General features: G+C 46.3%; 2 protein-coding genes across 2 annotated transcripts in view; one reads left to right on the forward strand and one right to left on the reverse strand.

Moving 5' to 3' along the window:
* LOC116439235 (fatty acid amide hydrolase-like) overlaps nt 1-2,659 on the forward strand; it is a 16,404-nt gene extending 13,745 nt beyond the window's left edge. Inside the window, 1 exon segment of the mRNA XM_032098493.1 lies at nt 301-2,659. Coding sequence (XP_031954384.1) covers nt 301-411 — 111 coding nt within the window. The 3' untranslated portion in view covers nt 412-2,659.
* TMEM39A (transmembrane protein 39A) lies at nt 2,009-21,672 on the reverse strand. Its single transcript, XM_032098494.1, has 9 exons — nt 21,350-21,672; nt 10,924-11,117; nt 9,159-9,381; nt 7,727-7,810; nt 6,215-6,357; nt 5,416-5,758; nt 4,419-4,606; nt 3,833-3,953; nt 2,009-3,300 (listed from the first exon to the last, which is right to left on the reverse strand). Exons 2-9 carry the CDS (start codon nt 11,034-11,036, stop codon nt 3,067-3,069), a joined length of 1,449 nt encoding a protein of 482 aa, XP_031954385.1. The 5' UTR covers nt 11,037-11,117; nt 21,350-21,672; the 3' UTR covers nt 2,009-3,066.
* Between the last annotated feature and the right edge of the window lie 1,658 nt (nt 21,673-23,330).

The following is a 23,330-nucleotide window of genomic DNA, read 5'->3' on the forward strand; positions in this document are numbered from 1 at the left end:
TACCCACTATTGGTCACTACTCTTTCCTCTCTTATTTCTCATTTCTGTAACTTCTTTAAATCCTTTACTCTTGAAACAGGTCTCATTTAAAGGAAAGATCTATGTCTTGCAACTGAAAGTCACACAGCTGCCTTTATCCCAAATAGTGATGCTATACTTACTGGGGTAAAAGGGGAAGACATGTCTGTTGGGGGGGGGCAAGGGAGGGAATTGTTTCCAAGGCTTAAAGAGCATCTATATGTGTGATGCTGCTAGTTTTTTTTATTCATTCTTCTCCTTCTGCCTCTCATCTTCTCCCAGGTCATGGCAAAATGGTGGGATGAAGCTGTTCTTCTGAGGGTCGGCCTAAAGCTAGAGCAGTTCCGTGAGCAGACCAAAAAGCCATCCATTTATTATGACATCCTCGCATGATGGAGCAACCAAGATGGGGAATAAGTCTGTTTTTTCCTAGTCTGACCTGACCAAGTATTAGAGTGAACTTGTTTTCAGTGTTCATCTGAATAAGGCTTAGTAGCAGGCCCATTTGAGGAATGGGGACAAACCACAGATCTAATCAGGCACTGAGGCTGAGCAGACATAATTTCTTCTCCCTGCTTGGTGGATGGTCCAGTTTGTACTAGGGAGACTAACTGCACTAGCTAGTTGGGTTTTTGCCAACAGGGGGAACTGCAACTATCTTCTACAATTTCTTCCCATGTAGGGGGTCCCGTGTATGGGTGGAAGACAGTTGCATCTACAGGACTGCATGCAGGCAGTTCACAGAACTGTACATGGCAAGGTACAACCTCTAGACCTTTAACCTTCTCATGGAACTCTTCCTCCTCCGGGTACTGTTTCAGAAGGTGAAAGGCAGCAAATAATGCCTAGCTCCCTCAGGAGGAGGAGGAGGATCTTAACACACCTGCAGTTAGGCAGCATTTGTTTTGGCCCTGTACTCAGTCACTGGGTGCAAACCAAGAAGCCTGTAGCTATGGAAATGTTGCTGTGCCTCTCTCCTTCGTGCTGCCAACAGTGCAAGGTCAGCCCAAGGGCTGCACAGCATCTGGATGTGCTCACTGCCCCAGAGTTCTGCCTACCTTCGGCCTGGCATGCAAGGGGAGGAAGAGCCAGACCATGAACCCTCCTTGACTCTGACCCAAAGCCCTGGTACCGTGTTCTGGCTTTCTTCTGCACATCTCCATTTCCCAAGCTAAGCCTTGGAGAGCCTCTTTTCTCCTGCTGGTTGCTTATATATAAGCCTACTATCATCAAGGTGTCCAAATGGAAGAAACTGCTGGATAATGCTATGAAATAATGTTCAAGGGGTGCAGAGCCAGCTATTAGAAACAGGTGAAATTTGTAGGAAATGCTTCTGAGCTACTGCAAAAATTGAATCTGGATGCAAGAAAGGTGTTGCACAAAGCCATATGCAGCAATGAGCCTGCCTCTAGATAAGAAGCCAATCTTCTCTTATCTTTAAAGTACTTCCTAAAGTAATCAAGGTAGATATGGATTACTACATAAAGCATGACATGGCTGTTAAGCCATGGTGTTTTATTGAAAGGCTCCCAACTGTAAATTCCCTAGTACCTTTGTCCTGCCAGCAACATTAGGGCCACATGAAAGAAAAGTTTTAGGATTAACTAAACCTAAGCATTTGTGTTCATTTGGGGGTTAATGCTCAGAGGCATCTCCTGTTGCCTCCCTCATCAGGCATCCTGGACTTGTGATCAGGCTGCTGGAGCAGCTGTCCTACAGACAGCAGAGATCACTGTATTCTTACATAGCTTGGAAGGAAAGAAGAAACAGAAAGTTGCAGTTTCTCCCAAACTCAGTACAGTTTTGGGGCTTTTTTTTCCACACCTAGATACTCCTTAACCAGAGCTAGCACTTTAGTTGTCAGATGGCATCTGAATGCAAGAACATTGCATTGCTGTCCCTGCTTAATTACCTGAGTTACAACATCAACTCCTACCATCAACTGTCACCAGCATGGCACAGTTAATTATATGGTTGATACTGCTTTTTATGTTTAATTCCTCTGTGGGATACCACCACAACTGTTTTTTCACTAGTCTAGTATAGTTCAGCTTTAGGAAGAACAGTCTCAAAGCAAAGTATTTCCTCTATTATTAATGATAAGTTATTAACACTACCAACATACATTAGAATGAAATGGCTGAAATGCACTGCTTAGCAATCAGGGAGTTGGTAAGTGTTTCACAAGAATAAATTTTAGCTAGGAACATTACTGCTTGAAGGAAATAGCTGAATATTTCCTAATTCAATGGTATTACTCAAAGAATTAGAGATGAGTGTCTAAAATATTCAATTACCATCCTGTGAGATAAAGCTGTTTATTTCAAATCCCTTCCTAAATGCTACACTATCCTAAAATTATAATTTCAATATTTAGTTCATTCTCTGGGCATGGTGAGGGAGCTCAGGTTGCTAGGAGGAGAGAGGCTAAAGTAAATAGTTACTTTTTAAAAATACCTGCATCCTCCTAACAGTGGGAAGAAGAAAGAACTGAGTTTTTACTGACTGACAGTAACTCAGCCTCTCTTTTCACACACTGCTTCCTCCCTTTGCCCAAACATATCTCATCAATGCACATTTCCAGTGCAAGACTTTCCTGGTACTGAGGTCATTAAAATAAACTTTACTCATCCTGGTGAAAGGCCCCTGTGTTTCCTTTTTTGCCCCCTGGCTGTTAGTTTATCCAAATTCTACAGCAGCACAGTTCCTAATTAACAGCAGTTCTGTGAGCAAAGCAGACACAGTGACCACACACACAATCCTGTTGCTTCACATAGATATATGTATGGGTATAGATATATGGTATATACACATGGATGGGGTTTTTTTATATATATATATAAAATAACACCTTGTTTATAAAGCGACATTTAATTGCCACTGGTCCCCTTCCCGCCCCACAAAAACAATAGTATACAAAATATAAAATATTTTAAATATTTATAAACGTCGCAAGAAAAAAATAGAACTGTACGAAAATATTTTTTTTCTGAGGTTCCCTCCCTGCCCTGGGGGAAGAGGAGGAGAAGGGGTACACATCTGGCCGGCCTAGTGTGCCTTGAGTCCATAGTTGTTAAGTGGGTAGGAGTATGCCCTGCCTAATACTATCCGGTCCCGGAGGAGCTTAAATAAGACATAATAGTTGCAGAAAAGGATGAGGGCCATGGAGAGGGTGTGGTTCCACTTCTCTGAGCGCAGCAGGGAGTAGAGCTGGTAGCAGACCACACTGCCTTCGATAAGAATCAGCAGGTTGAGCAGCCGTAATGGACGGTGAAAAAGGAACTGCAGGGAAACAGTTGAGAGATTTGTGTCATTTGGTACCGGCTTGAAGTGAGGAGGAATAGGGACATAATGCTGTCAGGGACCACTGCAGGGCAGAAGCAGTGCTTGTGCTCCACCACCACCACTAGCTGCTACTTAGGGGAAACAGTAAGAAAGAAGGCATGTAGAAGTGGCATTTTGCTTGAGAAGGGGTAGTGGGTGAAATAAACCTATTGGCCCGCTGACCCACTCTCCCATTTCCCTGAAAGATGTTAACTAGAACCCTCTTAGGAGAATGTCACTGCCTGCTGGGAGAGCTGTGTCACCTCAGTGAGAAAGCACTGACAAGGCAGCTTTGGTTCCCATCTTGCCCAGAGGTCACTAATACTGAATAGGAAAGCCCCACTGCTGCCAACATGTATTTTGCTCAGCAGCAACAGCTTCTTATGTAGCACTGAACTCTGTCCTGCACGGTCTACTCTGCTGCAGCTGGGTTTGAGCCTCTGTTCCCTCCCGCAGTTGTAAAGCACCAAGCAAGAGAAGAGATACTTGCATAAAAGCGGGCATGGGACACGTCTGAAGGCACTGCTACGTTGTAAGGCCCAACTGCTTTATACAGGCACCGGCTGCGTCGCACCAGAACTCCCTGCGGCCATATTGTGTTTTCTGACCAGCTGCGGGGAAACAATGCCAGAGCGTTACCATCTGTGCTCCCAACCCCCTGAACAAGGGTTCGTGGGAATGGGCTGCATCTTGAAAAACACCAGAGCCTCTGCTCCCTAGCTCCCACTGGAAAAGCACCGACCATTCAATGGACTCTGAGTAATATGAACAAATGGCTCCCAGTGCAAGAACCCCGTCCACTGCAGTGGAGGGGGCCACCCCCTGCCTCTGCTCCAGATACTCTCCAGTGGCCAAGAATCTCAGCATTTCTTTCTGGGAAGGAACCAGCAGTGACTGGAGGAGCTCAGACAGGTCTCTAGAGCAGACGTTTGTTTTCAATGAACAAGGCCAGCAGAGTTGCCTGGGAAGTGGAGACACATCCTGAGTAGATAAGCACTGCTGGTATTTGCTTGTATCTACTAGAACATCTCAGCCCCTTGTTAGGCACGCCAAGCCCTGCCCATCCCCACACTCACATGTGCTGTGGAGCATTGCTGTAGGAGCCATGTTCTAGTTTCTGCCACTTGCCGAGGTGGGCGGCAGACCTGTGGAGCAGGTCACAGTACTTGGGAGGCAGCAGCTGTGTGGTGAGCATGACAAAGGCATTGATCCACACCATGATGAGGTGCTCGCAGGACCAGCGCATGTCGTAGTACTGGGTGCTCTGTGAAGAGACCAGACAAGAACTTGGCACCACTGTCACGAAACAGAAGGAGGAATGACAAGGGACATACTGCATGTGCATCCAGCAGACCCACACCACACGTTACAGGCATGCGCTTCTGGACCGGTGATTTCGGAGGGTTACAGCTTAGGAGACACTCAAGACTCCCTCCTTGAGCTGAAGGAGAAAGGGCAGGGGATGATACTGCAGCTGGTGCATCTCCTCCTCCAGCAGCAGGTAACAAGGCACTGTGCTTGCCACAGAACTGCCCCAGGAGCACCAATTACACCAAGACTGCTACATGGATTGTGGAGCCCTGCCCATTTCTCTGCACCAACTGGAGCTTGTTCAAGTTAGATAAATGACAGATGAAAAAATACAACCCCCACACTGACAAGAGGTTCCTGGATTTAGTTTGCCAAGCATCCTAGTTGGCTCTATCGGGCTGGCCACCAAAGCCTCTGATCCAAGCATTCAAAAGCCACAATGTTGGATTTGAGACGGGTAACAACAGGTTCTCTTTTCTAGGAAGAACACAGCTATCCATCTGCCTAGGACGGGGGGTGGGAGAAGGGGAGTTAGTAAGTGGGGTGATGGGACTAGAGGTGCATCACATTTATGGAAATACCTATCTGCCAACCAGGAGCAGTACTAGTGCACTCCGGATGCAGCCATGCTCCGCTATCCGGGCTGCCAAAGGGGAGACAGAGAAAAGGGGAATTAACCAGGAATCTGGCCTGGCAGCAGTTCACACAACAGTCAGAAGGAGACGGCGGGCAGGGGCACAGAGAGAGCCAGACAACAGCTACCTTCACAAAGCACAGTGGCAGGAATGCCACGTAGTAGGCACTGAAGAGAGAGTTGAAGAGAACTTCCTTGATCCTGCGGTTGAAGTCTGCTTTTAGGCACTCCACCTCATTGCGGATGAGATCTGGGGAAAGGGGGCAGCTGTGGGTGGGGATAGATGTAGGATTATTGAACTGCTCTCTCAGGGATTCCCACAGAAGCGAGAAGAAGTCTTTGACCAGGCTGCTGACAGCTGAAGCCCCATCATCCGCCACCTGGTCCTGTACCAAGTAACCACAGTCTGCAGGTAGAGGCTGTGCTCTGCTGTCCTGGTGGAAACAGCACAGAGGGACGTAGACACCAAACCTGCCATGGAAGAAAGAAAACAATGGCTGAAATAGCCATCCCAACAGGGAGCAGGGGGCACCTCCTCAACAGATACTGGCCCTGACAAGAGTGACAGCACATAGGAACCCTCACTCCAGAAGCAAACAGCCAACTCTTCTCCCCACTAAAAGCCCAGGGGCTGCAGCTTCAACACCTGTGCAGAGAAGCTTATTTAAACCCCATTTGTAGAACCAACAATCCCAATGGCTCAGTCTTCAAGTGGCAGTAAAGGCCCCTCACACAAACAGCAACTAAGGCAATTCACTTCATCAGCTCAGTGCTACCTCCCCTAGCCACTCCTGCTTCCTTTTTAATCCTAAATTGAGGAGATATTACAGCCAACAGCTCTGCTTCCCACAGTGGCTTGGGTGGCTCATGGCACCCCCAAGCAACTGTGCTCCCCCTGCCCAGAAGGTACAAGGTGGTGTCACTCACGGGTAGCCCAGGAAGAGAAGGTTGAGAACAGAATGGCTGCGGAAGAGGTTGACCAGAGTCCAGCAGAGCACCCATCCACAGAGGGTGAGCAGCACCAGGCGCACCATGTAGTGAATCGCCGATGTTGCACCCACCTGAGAGGCCTGCAAATGGAGAGGAAACACTCAGCAGTCCTATAACAACTAGTGCTAGAAGATGAGCACAAGGGATGCCTGTGGAGGAGGAGCAGCAAGAGGGGTGCCAGGAGGTACTAGAAGAGGGGTAGCTGCCCTCTTCCTCTCAGAAGCAGGAAATTGATTCTCTTACAAAGGTACATGCCTTTGGTTTTATTAGTAATTGACAGGATCCAAAAGACTCAAATAATCACGAGTTGTGAGGCATGACTGAAATATGGTGTTTGAGGAAAAATTCAGGGATGCAAAGTAGAAAAATATTTTTGCTAAAGTCCCTTATTGCTCTGATGATAGCCCAGGATAGCCTGAAACCCATTTCCTCTCTCTTTTCTTTAGAAGGATCAGGTCTCAGCATTCTGAAAGGTCACAGTTCTCAGCTGAGGGAAGAGAAGCTGTACACCTTGGCAATCCCCAACACAGATTTCCATAATTTATCTCTTTTGGATGTGCAGGCTGCAGTCTAGTGAGGAGGCACCACAGCAAGAAAGCCTGATCCAATCTCCAGAGGAGAGAAGGAAACTGAACTATGAAAAGATTGTTAAGGGTTAGAGCCAACACATGGGATACACAAGAACTTGCATGGAAGATTTCAATGCAGGAATTTCAGTCTATGGGAAATTTTACAGAGGCTGTGAACACAAATGAAAATGGAAGGAATCGGATGAAAAGAGAACTTCAGAGTTCCCACCATCTCCATTCATCTATTCAACAGGACATAACTGTTCCTTTATTTTCTTTACTTAGTTTTAAACACTGCTTAGTTGCTTAGCCTAGAGATGTATTAACCATTTCAGTGGACAAAACTTCTATCTTCCTGAAAATGACCTTTTACAGAGACCTATTTGGCCTGGTTCTGCTCCCACAAACACAGAGAAGGAAGGTCTCAAAATCTGTGGTAGAATGACCAGAGTCTGAGTTGCTGAGTAACCAGGACTGGAAAAGCAGTTCGACCAGTATTCCTGATTCACTTTGGTGTAGTCAGACATCCTCCTCCTGACCTTTCCCCCTGATCTCCTGTTCATTCTTGGCCAACCTCCCTATTTGCTTTCTGGTACCCACGAGATAGTGGGGTACAGTGCTGTACCTGCAGAGTAAATAAGCAAGTGGGACCATTTCATCTCCTCTTAAGATGTAGAGGCAACAGAGCTACCCAATACTGCAGGACATGACTGGTCTCAAGGAGAAAACTCCAAGGCAGAAGGGCATCCCCAGAAACTTAGTCCTTCACACCCAGACTTTTCTGAGGGCAGAAACCCTCCAACGTGCAGAATTTTCTTAGGCCATGGATGACCATCTGCAGCAGTTCTACAGGCAGGAGAGGGAACAGTGGGAATGTTACCTCAGAGATAAGGGCCCACACCAGCCTCCGTGCCAGCATCACTGTGATGAACGCCGCCAGGTGGTAGTCAATGAGGTGAAAATTCTGAAGGAGGAAAGAAAAAAGGTCTTCACCAGGAAAGGGGACTCTGAAACCACCCAGATGTGGTGAGACTAGAAAGCTGGCTGCTGGAGAGTACATTAGGACTGTTAGGACCTCATGTAAACATTCCCCAAATCTCTTTATTAGGGATGAGGGAAAAGGGATTACATTAGTAACACGGCTATGTCTCCAGAAGCAAGATCTCCTCCATAGGGAGATTCCTTCCCATGGAGAGGTTTCCACAGAAAACAAAACAAACCCACCATTCAGGCAGGTATTTTTGGGGTCAAAGGGACATCTAAAACCAGAATCCTACTATGGAGAACAGGTTGCAGGTTTTCCACAGAAAAGCCCTTGAGCAACCAGAGGAAGGGCAGCCAAATGGAGCCCAGAGTGAGCACACCAGCTCACTTTCCCTTTTGGTCTCAAAAATGGTCTGTAGCAACCAGTGCTTCCTGATGAAACCAAGTGGATCCGAGAAACCTCATCTTCATTGGCCATGAAGTTCTCTGGCTGCATCAAGTTAGATACAGTTCTTACACTTTTTCAGTTATCAAATATAGTCTGGCCAGGAGAGTTAGCAGACTTCAAATACTGCTGTTCAGTACTTCAAGGACATTTTGGGTAAAAAAGAATGCTTGAGTTGTGATGGGAATAAACAAATGACTGTTAAATCCTGCCGGGTAGGGAGCCTCAAACAGAATGATTTTACTTCTAAGCCAGCTGTGTCCAGCACAGCAGAGCTGAGCAGGAGGCTGGTGACTGGAACACCAGCACCACCTGTCGGTACAGGTAACTGAGGGACCACCTCGTGCTTCCAAGTAGCCATAAGGACACGGTTCCAGCTGCACAGGCTGGCTTTGCTCATGTGAGGCTTGCTGGCTTACAGGCAGCTTATTGGGACAGCAAGAACACTGAAACCGAGGAGGGTGAGAGCTTTACGTGAGCTGAGGATCTTACCCCCTGCCCAACTCCGCTGCTGCTCTGCTGTGGGATCCTAACAAAAATCTGCACATCTTCCTTCTCTCAGGGTCTGTTGTTTCGACTGGGAAGGGGCACTCACAGACAGCTCCTGGAGTCTCAACTCTGTGTCAAAACCTAGGGGCTAGCTAGGCCATGCAAATATCTGCAAATTTCCCCTGAAGGAGTCCTGCTGACTCCCCTCTCTCACCTGCCATGTATTTTCTCCCCTGTAAAATGGGGGATGACATGGCCCTGCCTGATGGGAGTGCACGTGAACTCTCATTCGCTCCCTTAATGTCAAATGCTTGGTGATTCCTGGACTGAAGAAGCATGAAAAGAAGCTGTGTCATGAAAAAGCCCAAGTGATGGCACTTGCTGGGGAACTCACCAGTGAGGTGCAGGAAGCAGGGTGGTTGTATGGGTACCACCAGACAGTCTTGTAGATGTTGATGTACTGAATGAAGAGGGCTACCAGAAGGTAGATGAAGAACAGGAATTCAAAGAGAAGACTCCCATCCAATGGCAGTTCAGGGATCCGGCAGTGACGCACAGGCTCCGGAGTAATCAGTGCTGTGATCGGAGGCGCTGAGAGGCTGATGGCACTACCATTCCTGAAGTAGATAGATCTCACTTACTTGGTGAACATTCTACAACAGCTCTGACATTTTCCAGGACAGAGAGTGCCTGAGGTTGTAAATTTGAGACTGGGCATTGCTAGGGCAGAGGTGACAGCAGTCTTGCATTCATATTTCTGACATGAGGCTGGTGGTGAGCATCATCTTAGCTCAAACAAAACCCTTATCCAGAATTTTCTCTGAGCAACAGCTTGATCTGTCAGAACTGCTGTGACATGCCCAGCAGTATTTCAGTAAACTTGCACACTGAGGAGCAGAGGTACAGAGCAAAAATCACTAAGGACTCTGTGCTACACCAAACACATAATATTGGCTCCTTCCACCCATCACCACTACAGTAGCACCCAGCCTCCTTCTCTAGCATGGCGAAGTGCCCATTGTCTTTCTGTTCATGTCCTGTTCTGTTTTCTTTTTAAAAGAAGAGTAACTAAAAATGGAATGGAGTAGTTCAGCTACTTCCTAGAGGCAAACCTCTCAAGTGTTCTCACACTTCCTTCTTTCCTAGCTTTTCAGAGGAGGCTAGGACCTCCAACTAAAAGCTCTGGCATACTGAACTGACGGAGGAAGTTCAGACATAACTATGCTGTGTCTGACTGAAACCAGATAAGCAACGCTCTCCCAGGACCCTGGGGCCCTGACTCCACAGTCTCAACAGTCACTTGCTCCTCAAGAATGTCAAACTGTGTTATCTGTCTCTCTGCCCCAGAGAAGTCTGTAAAGGCCAAAGCAAAATGGCTTGGATTGCTCTACTCTGCAAGAATGAACCTATTCTAGGGCCCCAGCATGCACCAAATAACTTCTCTAGTCTGCCAACTTTTCTATGGAAGGAAGTAATGCTGGGCCCTTTCAGTTTTCATACCAAATGTGGTGATCTCAATGTCACTGTGTGTTCCTGTTTCAGCCCCCAACTTCCCCAGAAAATGGAGGTCATCTTTCCAACTATGAGAATTAGTTTCATCTGCAACCAGCAGGTCTAAAACAGAATATGGGCATCCTCCTGCCCTGCCTATTATGCAGGAGGAGGAGTCACAGCTGTGCTCTGACGTGTCACACTAATTCCCCAGGGCAGTGAGGGCAAGTGAGCGAGACAAGGACTCATCATTTGCTAGGACTCACTGCTCTGGGAACTGCTGCAGGAAAGACAAATGGAGCACTGTGTGATTTCCACCCCTGGCTGTCGTGACCACAGTGAGTGGTGAAGGGGGGCTGAGGCCACTTCCACAGTTCCCTCCATGGGGCTGGTTTTAATGCATAAGTCAAAAGAGGGGCTGCAGAGAGAAGCATGTACCACAGCAGAGCTGAGAAGAGAAGCTGGAAGAGGTTTGTCACACAGGACTTGTTCCCTCTTGGGTGAGCCATCTCCTAATGCCACAGCGGAAGGCTCAAGGTTCCCATTTCCCAATCCCTCACTTTCACCACCAAGCCACACTCCCGCCAGGGTTCAGGGTGGATCAAGGCTCCTTGCTTTCAGCGCTGTCCCAGGCATAGGTGCCTCAACAACCCTCCCTTTGTCCTCACCTGTTCCTCAAACCAGTACCGTTTCCACAGCTCCCACCGACCAGAGTCTGGAGAGAAGGCAAAGCTGAACGGCTTAGCTGCTGCCGGCTGGGTCCCCTCCTTCCACCGGGCATGACCAGGAACCAGTCCACTGCCAGTGCCTCCAGCAGGCTGTGCCCCAACACCCAGACAACGATCCAAAAGCCTTCCCAAGTCTGCAAAGGAGGCAGAAACATCACTTAAGCTTTAAACTGCTGGTCACCCAGTTCACACTCCAGCCAAGCAAATTCATGCAGAGGGAAGTCACTCTCATACACTCAGAGCCCTGTGGGACACTCATCACCACTCTAAAACACTGTGCCACTTCAATGGCAGCAGGTCTGCTTGCACACTCAGGATGAACACCACTGACACTGCGTCTCTAAAAAGGGGCTGCTTATAACAGCCATCAGTGACTGATAGCACTTACTGCTGGCTGGAAAGCACCACTGAGCATCTCCAGAGCTGGAGACGACACAAACGGGCTTTATTTCAAAAGCAAGCCTGGGAAGAGCCCTCTCCATGTTGTGGTGGAGCTACTAGAGCTCCACAGGTCTTTTTAGCCACCCAGCACATTACTTGCCCGGCTCTTGATGCTGGTAGGTAATTTGGACACCCTCTGGCAGAGCTCTGAACTGACAGACAGGTGTCCACGAAGGGAACTGCATGGTTCAGCTCCTTCTGTGCTAAGAATGCCCAACTGACACCAAGGTAATACATCCGTTTAAAAGTGGGTTTAGTTAGCAGAGAAGTGCAGCAGGACATACATGTATGCATGTACTTCAAATGCTCATATAGGCAATCACATAACCCAGCCCTCAAAAGAAAAATAATTCAGAAGTAAGCTTGTACATGTTTATTTAATCTATTTATTTTTAATGACACATTTAAATCTATCAATTCCTTAAACTGAACTAGTATGAGAGAGGCTGGGCAACTCTGAATAGCAGAAACAATGGTGGAGTTTCTGGCACAGACTTTATCACTTCCCATACAATTTTTCTTCTATTTCACTGGTCTCCCACACGACACTGCAAGGATTTTGGCAGTCAGGAAAGTTTCCAATGGAAACACACAGCAGACATAAGGCAGTGAAGGACTGAACTGGCGTGCATGTGTGCTGTACAGGAAAAGACACTGAGTGAGCATCTCAGTACAAGGACTTTGGTGTGTCTGTGTGCCTGCAGTCTAAATCAGCTGCCCTTTTGGAAAAATATCATAGCCAGAACCAGCCCAGGGGCCAAAAAAGCACACCCACCTTCTGGGAAACTCTAGATGTAGCTTTGAAATATACAGATGGAACCTAAGGTCTATTTATAATTCAGTCATCACCTCCTTTAAAATCCTGAGAAATCACAGCTGGCAGAAATGCCAGAAGTTTTTTCAGTGAGTCACAGTACTGTCACCATAAACACAGTGTGCAGGAGTACTTCTCTAAAAAACTCCCTCAAAGAATTGCCCTTTGTATTAAAATTTCCCATCCTTCATCTCTACTCCAATAAACAATTGTCATGGTTGAAACCAGGATACCAATTCTCAAACTTTCAACAAAAATCAATGTTTCAAAAGATGAATGCTTTCCACATACCCACATGAAAGTCACTTGGAAAAACCAAACCAAACCCAAAGAAAACCACACCAAAAAACAGAGATCCTGAAGAGAGAGAGAAAAAAATGAAAAACGAGATGTGAAAATGCATGAAAGGTGAGCAAACATTGGAGAATTTTGGTTTTGAGGTAAATAATGTGTTTTGGCAGACTTTAAAACTCTCATATCTCCAATAACAACACAACAGAGATTGAAGCCTTCCTTACCTTTCTAGTCAAGACTTAAAGCTTTCAGACAATTTTCCCTAGGTTGTTCTAGAGTTTTATTTGGGAATATTTGTATTTCAGGAATTAAATATAAACAAGAAAATTCTCCTGCATGTGCAAGATGAGCAGGGGCAGCAATAAACAATGCAGAATGCACTTAGGGCATTCAGACACTTTTGATAAGCAGCTGAAGTGAAGGAAAAAAAAGAGAAAAACCTCTAAAAAAGAACAGACTTGAAAGCCATTTTAAGCCAAATTTAGCTACCACATGGCCTGTGGTAGCTGAAACAATTGGTCTGATTCGACCTACAGGATATTTATGATAATGGATGCAATATGTTGGTGGTCTAATTAGTGCTATTAACAGTGGAAGGTATTTTATACCACATTCAATAATTCATGTAAATAATTTAACAGGTCTCATTAGTATCACCCCATTAGTATGCCTCACACGCTCGCCAATACAGACACTTGGACACGAAGTAATGGCAATTCCAGCCCCTGGCTTTGCAAACCAGTAAAATGCAGGTTTCTACCAGTAAAAACAACTGCGCATGGAAAGAAGCCATCCTTAACATCAGTGCACATATTTTAAATGCACTTGAATAAGCCCTTTCACAGTGATTCATGAACATATAGACTGGGCAGTTCCTCAAGCCAAGCTTTAAATAACTTTACTTTACTGGAGTTAGATCAAATTAGGTAGGTGTTTGTTGGAGCAAAATCTGCCTAAGAACCATTCCTTTTTTGTTTGCTTTTATTTTGTAAAACTAGCCACACAAAACTGAAGCTCCACAGATAAAGCTAAACAAAGCAGTGAGATTACAGATCAGATTGACTCTAAGTCTGCTTTTTTTGGCCTTGAACCAACCAACAGGCCTCCTTTTTGAGGAGAAAGACGTGGGGAAAAGCCTTTTTATAGCTTCCAATTAATAAACAAAGGCATGATTCTACTTTGAAAAATATGTGAATAAGAAAAAAAGGTGTCCATAACCCCTTACTCCAACAGATAATATGCCAGTCATATAAAGTATTAATGAAGAGTCCACCCTGCTCCCTTCTCTGTTTGCATTCCCCACCCCATCAATGATCTTATTTTATAGAGTCATGCAGAAAAAGTGACTGATGAAAGATAAAAGCTTTTCCTGACAAGACTCTTTAGTCCATTAATGTGACTCCACACTGTTCTTTCCAGTTCACCTACAATTTCCCTCAAACACGAGTCACATCCTTGTAGTCCCTTCATCCTCAAATCCTCAGAACAGATACTACCTAGCCTCCAAGATCTCCTCTCTGAGGCAGGTGTGGGCATCATAAAAACACACAGGCAGGATCTGGAGCCCAGCTACAGAACAGCAGTGGTCCTGCCCAGGCACAGGGAATGGATGTGGGTATGGACAGCTCTTGGGTCCTAGGACAGACCATGCTTCAGGACAGAGACAAAACCTTCATTTGTGACACAGTTAGAAGAAAATCCAGAAACAGAAGGCATCAGACGTTTTGATTTCCAGTTCCTGTTTTTAGGACGACAGAAGGCACTTTGTAGGTTTTTTTTCTGTGCAACAATATCCCTCCTGCCCATCAGCTCCCCAGCTATCCTGATGAGGCGGGATCAAGGCAGGCAAGAACCACAGCTGTGTGCAAGACTTTACTGATAACAAGCTAGGCAGATGAATTATTCACCAGTTCAGAGGTGAAGCAGTGTGCAGCCCTGTCCTGCTCCCCAAGGACCATCACTCAGAATCCTACATCAGCAGCTGCCCAAACAGCTCTTGCAAGGGGCAGATCAGGAGAGAGTCAGTGACTCATCAGAATGGAAAGTGTGCCTGGTTCCCCATCTCTTTGCTGGAAATGCTACAAAGCACAGTCAGTTATTTTGATGGCGTTAATGTTTTGTAATTGGAGAAAACTCCAAGCCTCTTCAGTCCTCCCAGGAAGTTTGCTGCACTGAGGCAGGAGAACTCTCAGAGGCTGGAAAAATTCAAGTGGCTCTCCTTGGCTCCACAAGTCCTACAACCCGTTCCTTGCAAGAGCAGAAAGGGAAATGTGACCATCCTCACTTGCAGTAATGTGGTTCCAGAAGACCACAGGTCTCTCACTACAACTCTCCATCTCGATTAAAGCAGCCCTCTTCCTGCTGAGGAAGCATGTGACAGCTGGGGGTGAAGCAACACGTGGCCTCTGTGGTGAGGGACTCTGCCTGCTTCTTCAGCAACACAGACACTCCCAGCAAGGCCTTCCATTCAGGGTGTCCGTGCGTTATGGAAACGCACCTGCCACGTGTGCAGTGCTCCCTCGCAGGGAAGCGCAGGCAGCCACCCCCACGACAGGGCTGCAGAGCACTGACACAAAGCACGACTCATTTCTGAAACTGAAAATGCTCTCTTGGTTGCTAAAATCCTCAATTCAACTCACTGCAGCTGGTCAGCCTAACCCTAAACTTGCAGTTGTCCAGCAATTCTAATAAAATCTTTGTAAATTATCAGACAAGTTTTCTTTTGAACTTTGAACTTTGAGAGTCCTAGTTACTCTAGGTTGTTTTTACTTCCTTTTAGTGTGAATCTTTTATTTATTTATTTAAATTTAAATTAAAAAACAACCAAAGCAAAACCCCATTTTGACAGCTGGAAAAACACAAAGCCTAGTAATCATCCAAAAAAACACCAAAAAGAAAAAAAATCACCAGAGAACAGAGGAACAGTGATGGCTGCACTCAAGCTTTGGTCACAAGGCCACCATGTCAGCACCTTCACATCTGCCACACCAAAAGCCAAAAAGATGCAAAACTTCTGTGAAAGCCCCATCTTGGTCTGGGAATAAAATAAGCATTTGGTCTTTGAGAGGGAGGAAACAACCGACAGGTTATCAGATGGAAAGCTAAATATTTGGCTTGCACAGAGCTGCCCCAGTGCTAAGTCAACACAACCTTTCAACTCTGACTGGATCCAAAGGCACACACCCGCCACCTGGCCCAGAGCTGGGAGGCAAAACCGGTTAGGAGGGAGGTCTCCAAGTCAGCACATTTTCCAAGTCCTCATGCCAAACAGAGCGATGGATTAAGAGGGTGATTTGGCACAGAGAGAGACAGAAACACCCCCTGAAGTGCAGCCCAGACTCCATCAAACAGGACAGCTGGGTGAGGAATCACCAATGTTAGGTGGTGCACCAGTAAGACCAATTTTTGCTGAGTGACTAAGAACCAAGAACGTCCTCTGTTCTAAAACCATCTCCAGGTCAGCGTACGCTTTTCTGATACAGCACAACTCTGGCTGAAGAGGCTCCATCTATCAGTCCTCTACACAGATGCCAAAACCAAAGGGTCAAAGTAGCAAGATGAAGGCAAGAATTAACAAATGGCATATATACCGTATAACTTCGTTCAAGTGTTTTCAGCAAGAAAGACTAGATCTAAGCAGAAAAGTAAGTGGGAAAAATAAGAGTTTTAGCTAAAAACAAGGCGAAGGCAGTGCCTGCCATTTGTAGCTGCCACAGTACTTCAAATACCCACAATACAAAGATGGGAACAGGAAAGAAAGGTTTTTCAGGAAAAGCCTCTCAAAGTGCAGTAAGCTCAGTCAGCTCATTTTGCGGACATGCTTAAGGATAGGACATAGATTTAAGTTCTGAATACTCTAGACAAACAAAATTATTCAAGATACTGAAAAAGCCTTTTTTAAAAAACAGGTAAATCCTACACATTCCCTAAAAATCCCCTCAAAGACCTTACTTTAGGGGGTACAAAGAAGAAATTTCCAGAGGTATGCAGGCAATAGTGTCCTCTTCAGAACACAGGCGAGTTCAAATTTTTGTGAATTGGAGGAAAGTTGAGACACACACTAAGTGCTCTAAACAAACCTCTGGCAAGTACAGGAACAAAGCCATAACTCCTGGTGTAATAAAATAGTATTACCTTATATTACCATATAATTACCTTGTGCAACTAACTGCTGCAGGAGGTCAAGGCAAACATCTTAGGAAGACTTTAATGAATGACTGCAATAATTTTATGAATGAAGACAAGCGAATTTATACTCCAAAAGAAAGGGGAAAAAAACCGAAACAAACCCACAACACAAGACCCTCAAGGCTCAGCAGCTCCAAGTGGCCAATAACACTCCTCACCAAGCCAACAAGTATTACACAGCTAGCAAGACATTAACATTTTCTTTGGCTTCTTCTGATGTATACAGCAACGCTCACAGCCAAATACTGATCTGGAAATAAAGAAAGCATTGGCTCATTCTCATGTGAGAACAAGACAGAATTGCAAAGTTGAGCTTTTCCAGCAGCAGAGGGAAATGCAGGCCTGACCAGTTGGGTCACAGTCTATTTTGGTCCTACAGTTCCCATGCTTCTGAATTGTGTGGGGAAAGGGACAGCAAGCCCAGCCTCATCCAGAGTGAGAGGCCCAAACTAAAGAGCTGGAAGGAATTACTGAGCCAGACAGACAGTTCTCTGAGTATTTAACAACACTAAAGTTTTAAACTCCAACCCCACATTACTGATAAAAACTGAAGTTCTGTTTAGAAGGGGACTAGTTGGGAAGTATTGCTAGCTCACAAGGGCAGTGCTTCAGCAGACACAACACAGGCAAAGCTATCAAAGCTGGCCGTTAATACAATTTGTCAATGCATCCTCACTCCTAAATACATCTTGCACCAAAGCTCTTCAGTAAACATTATGCACAGCCACAGCTCTGCTAAAACTCAGCTACAGATCACTCTCCCTTATACCATGCTATGTGCAGTAAGTGGGAAAGGCGGGGCATTTTAGGTATGGCCACTGAAATGATTTTTTTCTAAGATATCAAACCAAATGCACAACAAAACAGATCACTACTGAGGAAGAAAAAGAAGAAAAAAAAATAGAAGATGCTCATGCTTTAAGAGCCCATCTTAAAATTTTCCATCAAGCAAGCCACCAAAATATGCATTCTCCTCCCAACCTTGAACACAAACCCACAGTCTAATGGTCTGAGCACAGGCCAGGACGTCTTTTGCTTTTTAATCTTTCCTCTTCAACTGACTTCCAGGGAACTTGTTTTACCAATACAGACCTCCGTTTCCTTATCCAAAACAAGATAAACTGTTCAGAGAGTATTTCTCCTCCCAAGGGTCTCTGTATGTAGTAGTGAATATTTTTTACATTATTATTTTAGCGCTTTAGACAAGCTTTTTTTAAAACAAACAGAAGCAGCTTTCCTGCTGGTTTTGTTCCTCTGCCAATCCCTATGTTTAATTTAATGGAGATCAGCCATGATGACAAATCGTGGGGAGTCACTAGGATTTTTCTATTTTGTCCTCAAAGAGCTAAAAATAAGGCAGGCATCTGCCATCTGTAGCAATGAGCTTGAAGGCATGAAGTAGAATACAAGTGAAAAACCACTTCACTTCCTTGAGCCTTGCACAAAGTCATCACACTGGGATTCACAGCGGAAAGCATCAGTGAGACAACACTTTGCACATCCCTGCCACTGCGGAAAAGCAACAATATTGCAGGGAATTCTAAACAAATCGTAATTTGCATAAATCATAAATTTGATTTAAAATATAAACCATGTATGAAAATGCATGGACTCTCCTCTATTTGCCACTTAAACAACAGGTTCAGGGGATATAAAAATTCCCCACAAAACAGTAAGTCTTCAATTCAAACTCCATGACTTTGGTAGGCAGCACTCAGCTTCATACGACTGTTTACAGAGCAATTAATCCAGCAGACTGGGAAAATGCATGAGGATACATTAATCTCTTGTATAATTAATTATACTGAGACTAATCCAGCTCTCTGAATCTGCATCCACGCTCCCTTATATGTATTTCTGAGCCGCAGATGTCTACTGATAATTTTGCTTTAAACCAACAATTCCAAACCCCCCAGTACATAGGGATTCCACTGCACCCTGTCTCCCTGATGAGGTTGCATAATATCCACTTCTCATCAGAAGTCTCATTTTCACTTGCAATACCCAAAAAAAGTCAAGAAAAGGTTGGAAATAACTCACCAATGACAACAGTCCCCAAAGAATGGCACGAAATCTTCCACGGAAGTTTGTGAAAGCTAATGAGCTATTTTCCCAAGTCACACAGCTACTAGAGATTTACCTCTGATTTTAAAAATCCACATAGCTAACAGCTATGCCACTTACCCAGCTCTGGTAGGGTTAGAAATAAATGGACTAAAGCTCCAATTTTAACTGCCAGAAAAAAAACTTCTTCCAGGATTTCGTGATTCTGAGACAGAGGGAAAACACTAAGACTAAGGAGCAGGATGGTCTCAGAATCACTACTATCTTGTTGCTTTCCACCACATCCATCTTTAGGAACTGTAACTCTGCTGAGGAGCACTGAGTGGCCCAACTGGTTTCTGAACTGAATGCTCACGGAAACTGGAGGCCACCTTAACAAACATGTCTAGTACATATGCTCTTGGCTGTATTCTCACATGTCCAGATGTGGTGTCTACAGACAGAAAGAAAGTGTTAAGTTTTATGACAACCAGGCTTGAGTCAATCTGCATTACATACCTTTTCAGAGAAAGATTTGTGTTCAGTGCTACTCAGTTTCAAAATCAGCAGAAAGGTGTGGGGCTTCCCCTATAAAATACTACATGCATAATTTAATTTAATTTTTAATTTTTAAATCTAAAATTTCAGGACAAAAAGTAGTGTCTGAAGAATGCACAGATTAAAAAAGTGATTAGACCTGTCTGCTTTTGAGTACTACATAACAGTCCACCTATATTGGCAATGTTGCATCAGCACAATTATTGCTATTACAGGCAGGCTCGTAAGATGAGAATAGCTTTATTTCCTTAGCTACCACAGAATTTACTGTGGTAAATGCCATTAGTGTCTCTGAAAGACAAATATTTCAGCAAGATGCTAATCTGTATATTGCAGGAAGTTTTTATAAGAATTTCTCTTCTTACAAGCAGAATAGAAACATGCTCTGCAAAGTAGGAAGCAAAATGTTTTATCCCCATTTTACAATCAGAAAGACTAAATATAAAAGTAAGGAAAAAAAGGACTGAATTTCCTAAATTATTAAAGATTTTGAATGCTCAGATTGAGGCAGTATGGACACCTCTATCAGTAAGAATGTGGACACCCAGAGCTTCTGGAAGTCAGGTCTCAAATGCCTGCAAGTCACAACGTCTGGAAAGAGACAGCCAGGAATGAGCTGTACAGGAGGCACACAGGTGTTCTGTGGTCTTGAGATCAGGAGTACACGCTGAGCACAGGTCACTGTGTCAGTGATATCACCTGAGCTTCTCTGTTGTACCAAATAAATCAGACCTGGAAAACATTCCCAGCTGATGTGCTGGTTTGTACAGCAAAACCTGAGGCAAAGATGCTCAAGAACAGAAACAAGGAGTTAGGTGTATCTATACTTGAAGAACTTCTTCCAGTCAGGTAAGGGACAACAAGGAGCAGGTGAAGTTTCAGCCCAACCCCCAGAGGGGTCAGCATTTCCTGGCTACCACTTAAGCACCAGTGAGTCCAGATTTTACTAGCAGACTATCATCCAAGCACCTTGACCGAAGGAGCCTGCACTCCAAGAGGTGCAGCTGGAAGGAGAAATGAGTGTCAGAAACAGCCCAACAGCAGGAGTGCCTGGAGGTGAGCCATGGAGCAGACTGGGGGTTAAAAAGGGCTGATGTTCTCTGCCTTCAGCATCCTGTGAAACTGAAGCTGAGCCATTCCAGTCCCATGCCTCTACTGCTGCATCCCTCTCCCAGAAAATCTCTTCTGGTCACAGTGAGTTAACAGACAGAACGGATGGTTACAGAAGGAATGCCTTGTCTCCAAAAATTTCGTAACTCACCCCTTTGTAACACAGACATCTCATTTCTTCACTAACAGTTGTAACAGACGACAGGGACACGAGGGGCCCCTTACTCACAATGGAAAGCATGCATGAGAGCAATCAGAGATCGCAAACAAAGCTGCCTCTGTTTCTGCTGTACGTTCACATGTTAAAATGATGCTGGAGTAGCGAAGGAGTTGCCTCATGTAATAGGAAAAATCATGGGCCCAACTGCTACCCTATATAAGGGAGCATGATTGATACACTGTTTTCTCTGTGGTACAAAAAAGAACAGCGACAGAAACGCGCACCCACATCCATTCTGGAAACGATACCTTATGGCGGGTTGGATTTGCCTGGCCTTACAGAAGATTGCCTCAGCTCTTCATCTTCCACGGGACAGTGCCCTTGCAGGACTGGTTACGTAGGGACAGCGCTTTAAAAGCCTCCAGCACACCTTCCCGTGACCCCAGCCCAACTTCCCCGCGCTTAATCCTCAACCCTTCTACCACAGAGCACCCGGCTCCCAGCACCGTGCGTGGACCTCCTGCTTTAACACGGACACAGGACGAAATGTCTGAAAGGAGAAGCCCGGGACCAAGTGCCGTAACTTACCAGAAGGACGGAACAAACCCGGCACAAGCGTCCCCACCACTCACTCCCACACACACACACACACGAAGCTCCGGAGGGCGGCTGAGGCGGTCCCTGCCCGCCGCCCGCCTGAGCCGCCGTGGCTTTCCCGGCGCGGCGCAGCCCGCGGGAGCGGCGGGGCCGGTACTCACACATCCAAGCGCGGGCGGAGGCGCGGCTCGGACATCAGCCGGCAGCGGGGTCCCCTCCGGCGGCAGCGGCCCGGCGGCGAGCCCCGGCCCCGCAACCCCCGGACCGCCCGGGGGCAACGAGGCTGCGGCGGCGGCGGTGGGAGCCCCGTGGAGTGTCCCTCCTCCCGCCGGGCAGACCCACCTCGCCGCTGCCCCGCGGCGGGGCAGGAGCAGCGGGAGGGAAAGGAGGGGAAGAGGACGCAGGCGGGCGGGTCCGGCCTCGGCGCCCCGGCGCGGCCCTGCACAGTGCCGGCTGCCCGGGAGACGTGGCAGTGAGGGCTGATGCTCTCATCACACGGCGACAGCGGCGGCCCCCGGCGGCCGCGGCCGGCCCAGGGAGGGCAGGAGCCGCGGGGCGGGGCGGCGGCCGCGCCGCGCCGCCATCTTGGTGGTGGCAGCCAGAGCTCTGGCGCTGCCGTCGGCCTGGCCTCGCTGCTGGGGCTCCTCAGGCAGGCGCTCCGTCTCGTGTGCTCCGGAATCACAGGTTCAAATAGACAGCGAGAGCTCCACACCGAATTACGCAATCAGGTTGGCAAAGATCTCTGAGATCATGGAGTCCAACCTATGTGCGATCACCGCCTTGTCAAATAAACCATGGCACTGAGTGCCACGTCCAGTCCTTCCTTAAACACCTTCAGGGACTATGACTCCACCACCTCCCTGGACAGCCCATTCCAATGTCTAATCATCCTTTTAGTCGGAGAAATTCCCCCTAATGTCCAATCCAAACCTCCTCTGGCACAGTTTAAGACTGTGTCCTCTTGTCCTGTCGCTTGTTGCCTGGGAGAAGAGACCAATCCCCACCTTGCTACAGCCTCCTTTCAGATGGTTGAGAGAGTATTAAGGTGCTCCCTGAGCTTTCTCTTCTCCAAGCTAAACCCCAGCTCCCTTAGCTGCTCCGCATCAGACCTGTGCTCCAGACCCCTCACCAGCTCCGTTGCCTTTTTCTAGACTTGCTCCAGCATCTCAATGTCTTTCTTGCTTTCTTGTAGTGAGGGGTCCAGAACTGGACACGGGACTTGACGTGTGGCCATGTCTTGCATCATGAGATTCCATTAAAAACAAAATCATAAAATCGTAACGAACTGGTTCATTATAGCCAGCACATCTATTTATCCCATGGCTGGACATCAGCAGCTGGAAAGCCTTGCTGCCATTGCCACCCTCAGTCGACGTGGAGAAGGCTCGTGTTCCCCTTTGAAACCAGCACAGACTCCACCTCTTATTTTATATAGTTTATATCATGCCAGCTCCCACACTTTCAAATGTCCCATCATCCTTCCTGTCTTCTGCTGTATACACACAGCTGTCATTCCATAAGTCCATCTCCATGAAATCTCAGCTGAGTTTGTTTTGTCCATGACCTTGAGTTGCACTTGCCATAACAGTCTTTTGGGGCAGAGAAGATGGTGTGTGTTGTTGGACTGTTGCATGGTGAAGCCAGTTCTGATTACATCACCACTGCACTTGTCCAGATTCATCAAAGTTCATTCTTTATTAATGTGGTAATCAAAAGGGAGTTGGGTTCAGATCCCCAAATCCGGAGTTGGTGGAGACGGGTGCTGCAAAGTACTCAGTGCACTGATGAGCATATCACCACCATATAAGTGATAACACACAGTCTTATATAGCAATTATATCAAACAGTTTAATTAATTGTAATTCCCACCCAAAATCAAATCCTCTTGAGGCACACACCAGACTTCCCCATCCTTCCATGTTACCCATCAAGTGCACCCAAGTCCTTGAGCAAAAGCAATCCCATGGATTGGTTTTGCTTTTGCCTGAGGCAGGAATAACCCAGACTTTTTTTCCCCAGCATATTTTTTATGTGCACTACTGGGAATATGCCTAGTTCTCCAGTATGTAAAAGTTTTGATTGAGCAGTGCCAGCCTGACTGACAGATTCACTGGCGCTGACTAACCAAGTGGCTTTTGCTAA

Source organism: Corvus moneduloides, chromosome 2 (genome assembly GCF_009650955.1).
Source record: "Corvus moneduloides isolate bCorMon1 chromosome 2, bCorMon1.pri, whole genome shotgun sequence".
Classification (NCBI taxonomy): Eukaryota; Metazoa; Chordata; class Aves; order Passeriformes; family Corvidae; genus Corvus; species Corvus moneduloides.

Bases quoted from the DNA above. Each gene is read 5' to 3' on its own strand.
- TMEM39A (XM_032098494.1), bottom strand. From the start codon at position 11,036: ATGCCCGGTGGAAGGAGGGGACCCAGCCGGCAGCAGCTAAGCCGTTCA. The intron at 5,759-6,214 runs GTGAGTGACACC...CTTCCATGGCAG, and splicing joins CTTCTCTTCCTGGGCTACCC to GTTTGGTGTCTACGTCCCTC. The intron at 3,954-4,418 runs GTGAGTGTGGGG...GTTTCCCCGCAG, and splicing joins AGCAATGCTCCACAGCACAT to CTGGTCAGAAAACACAATAT.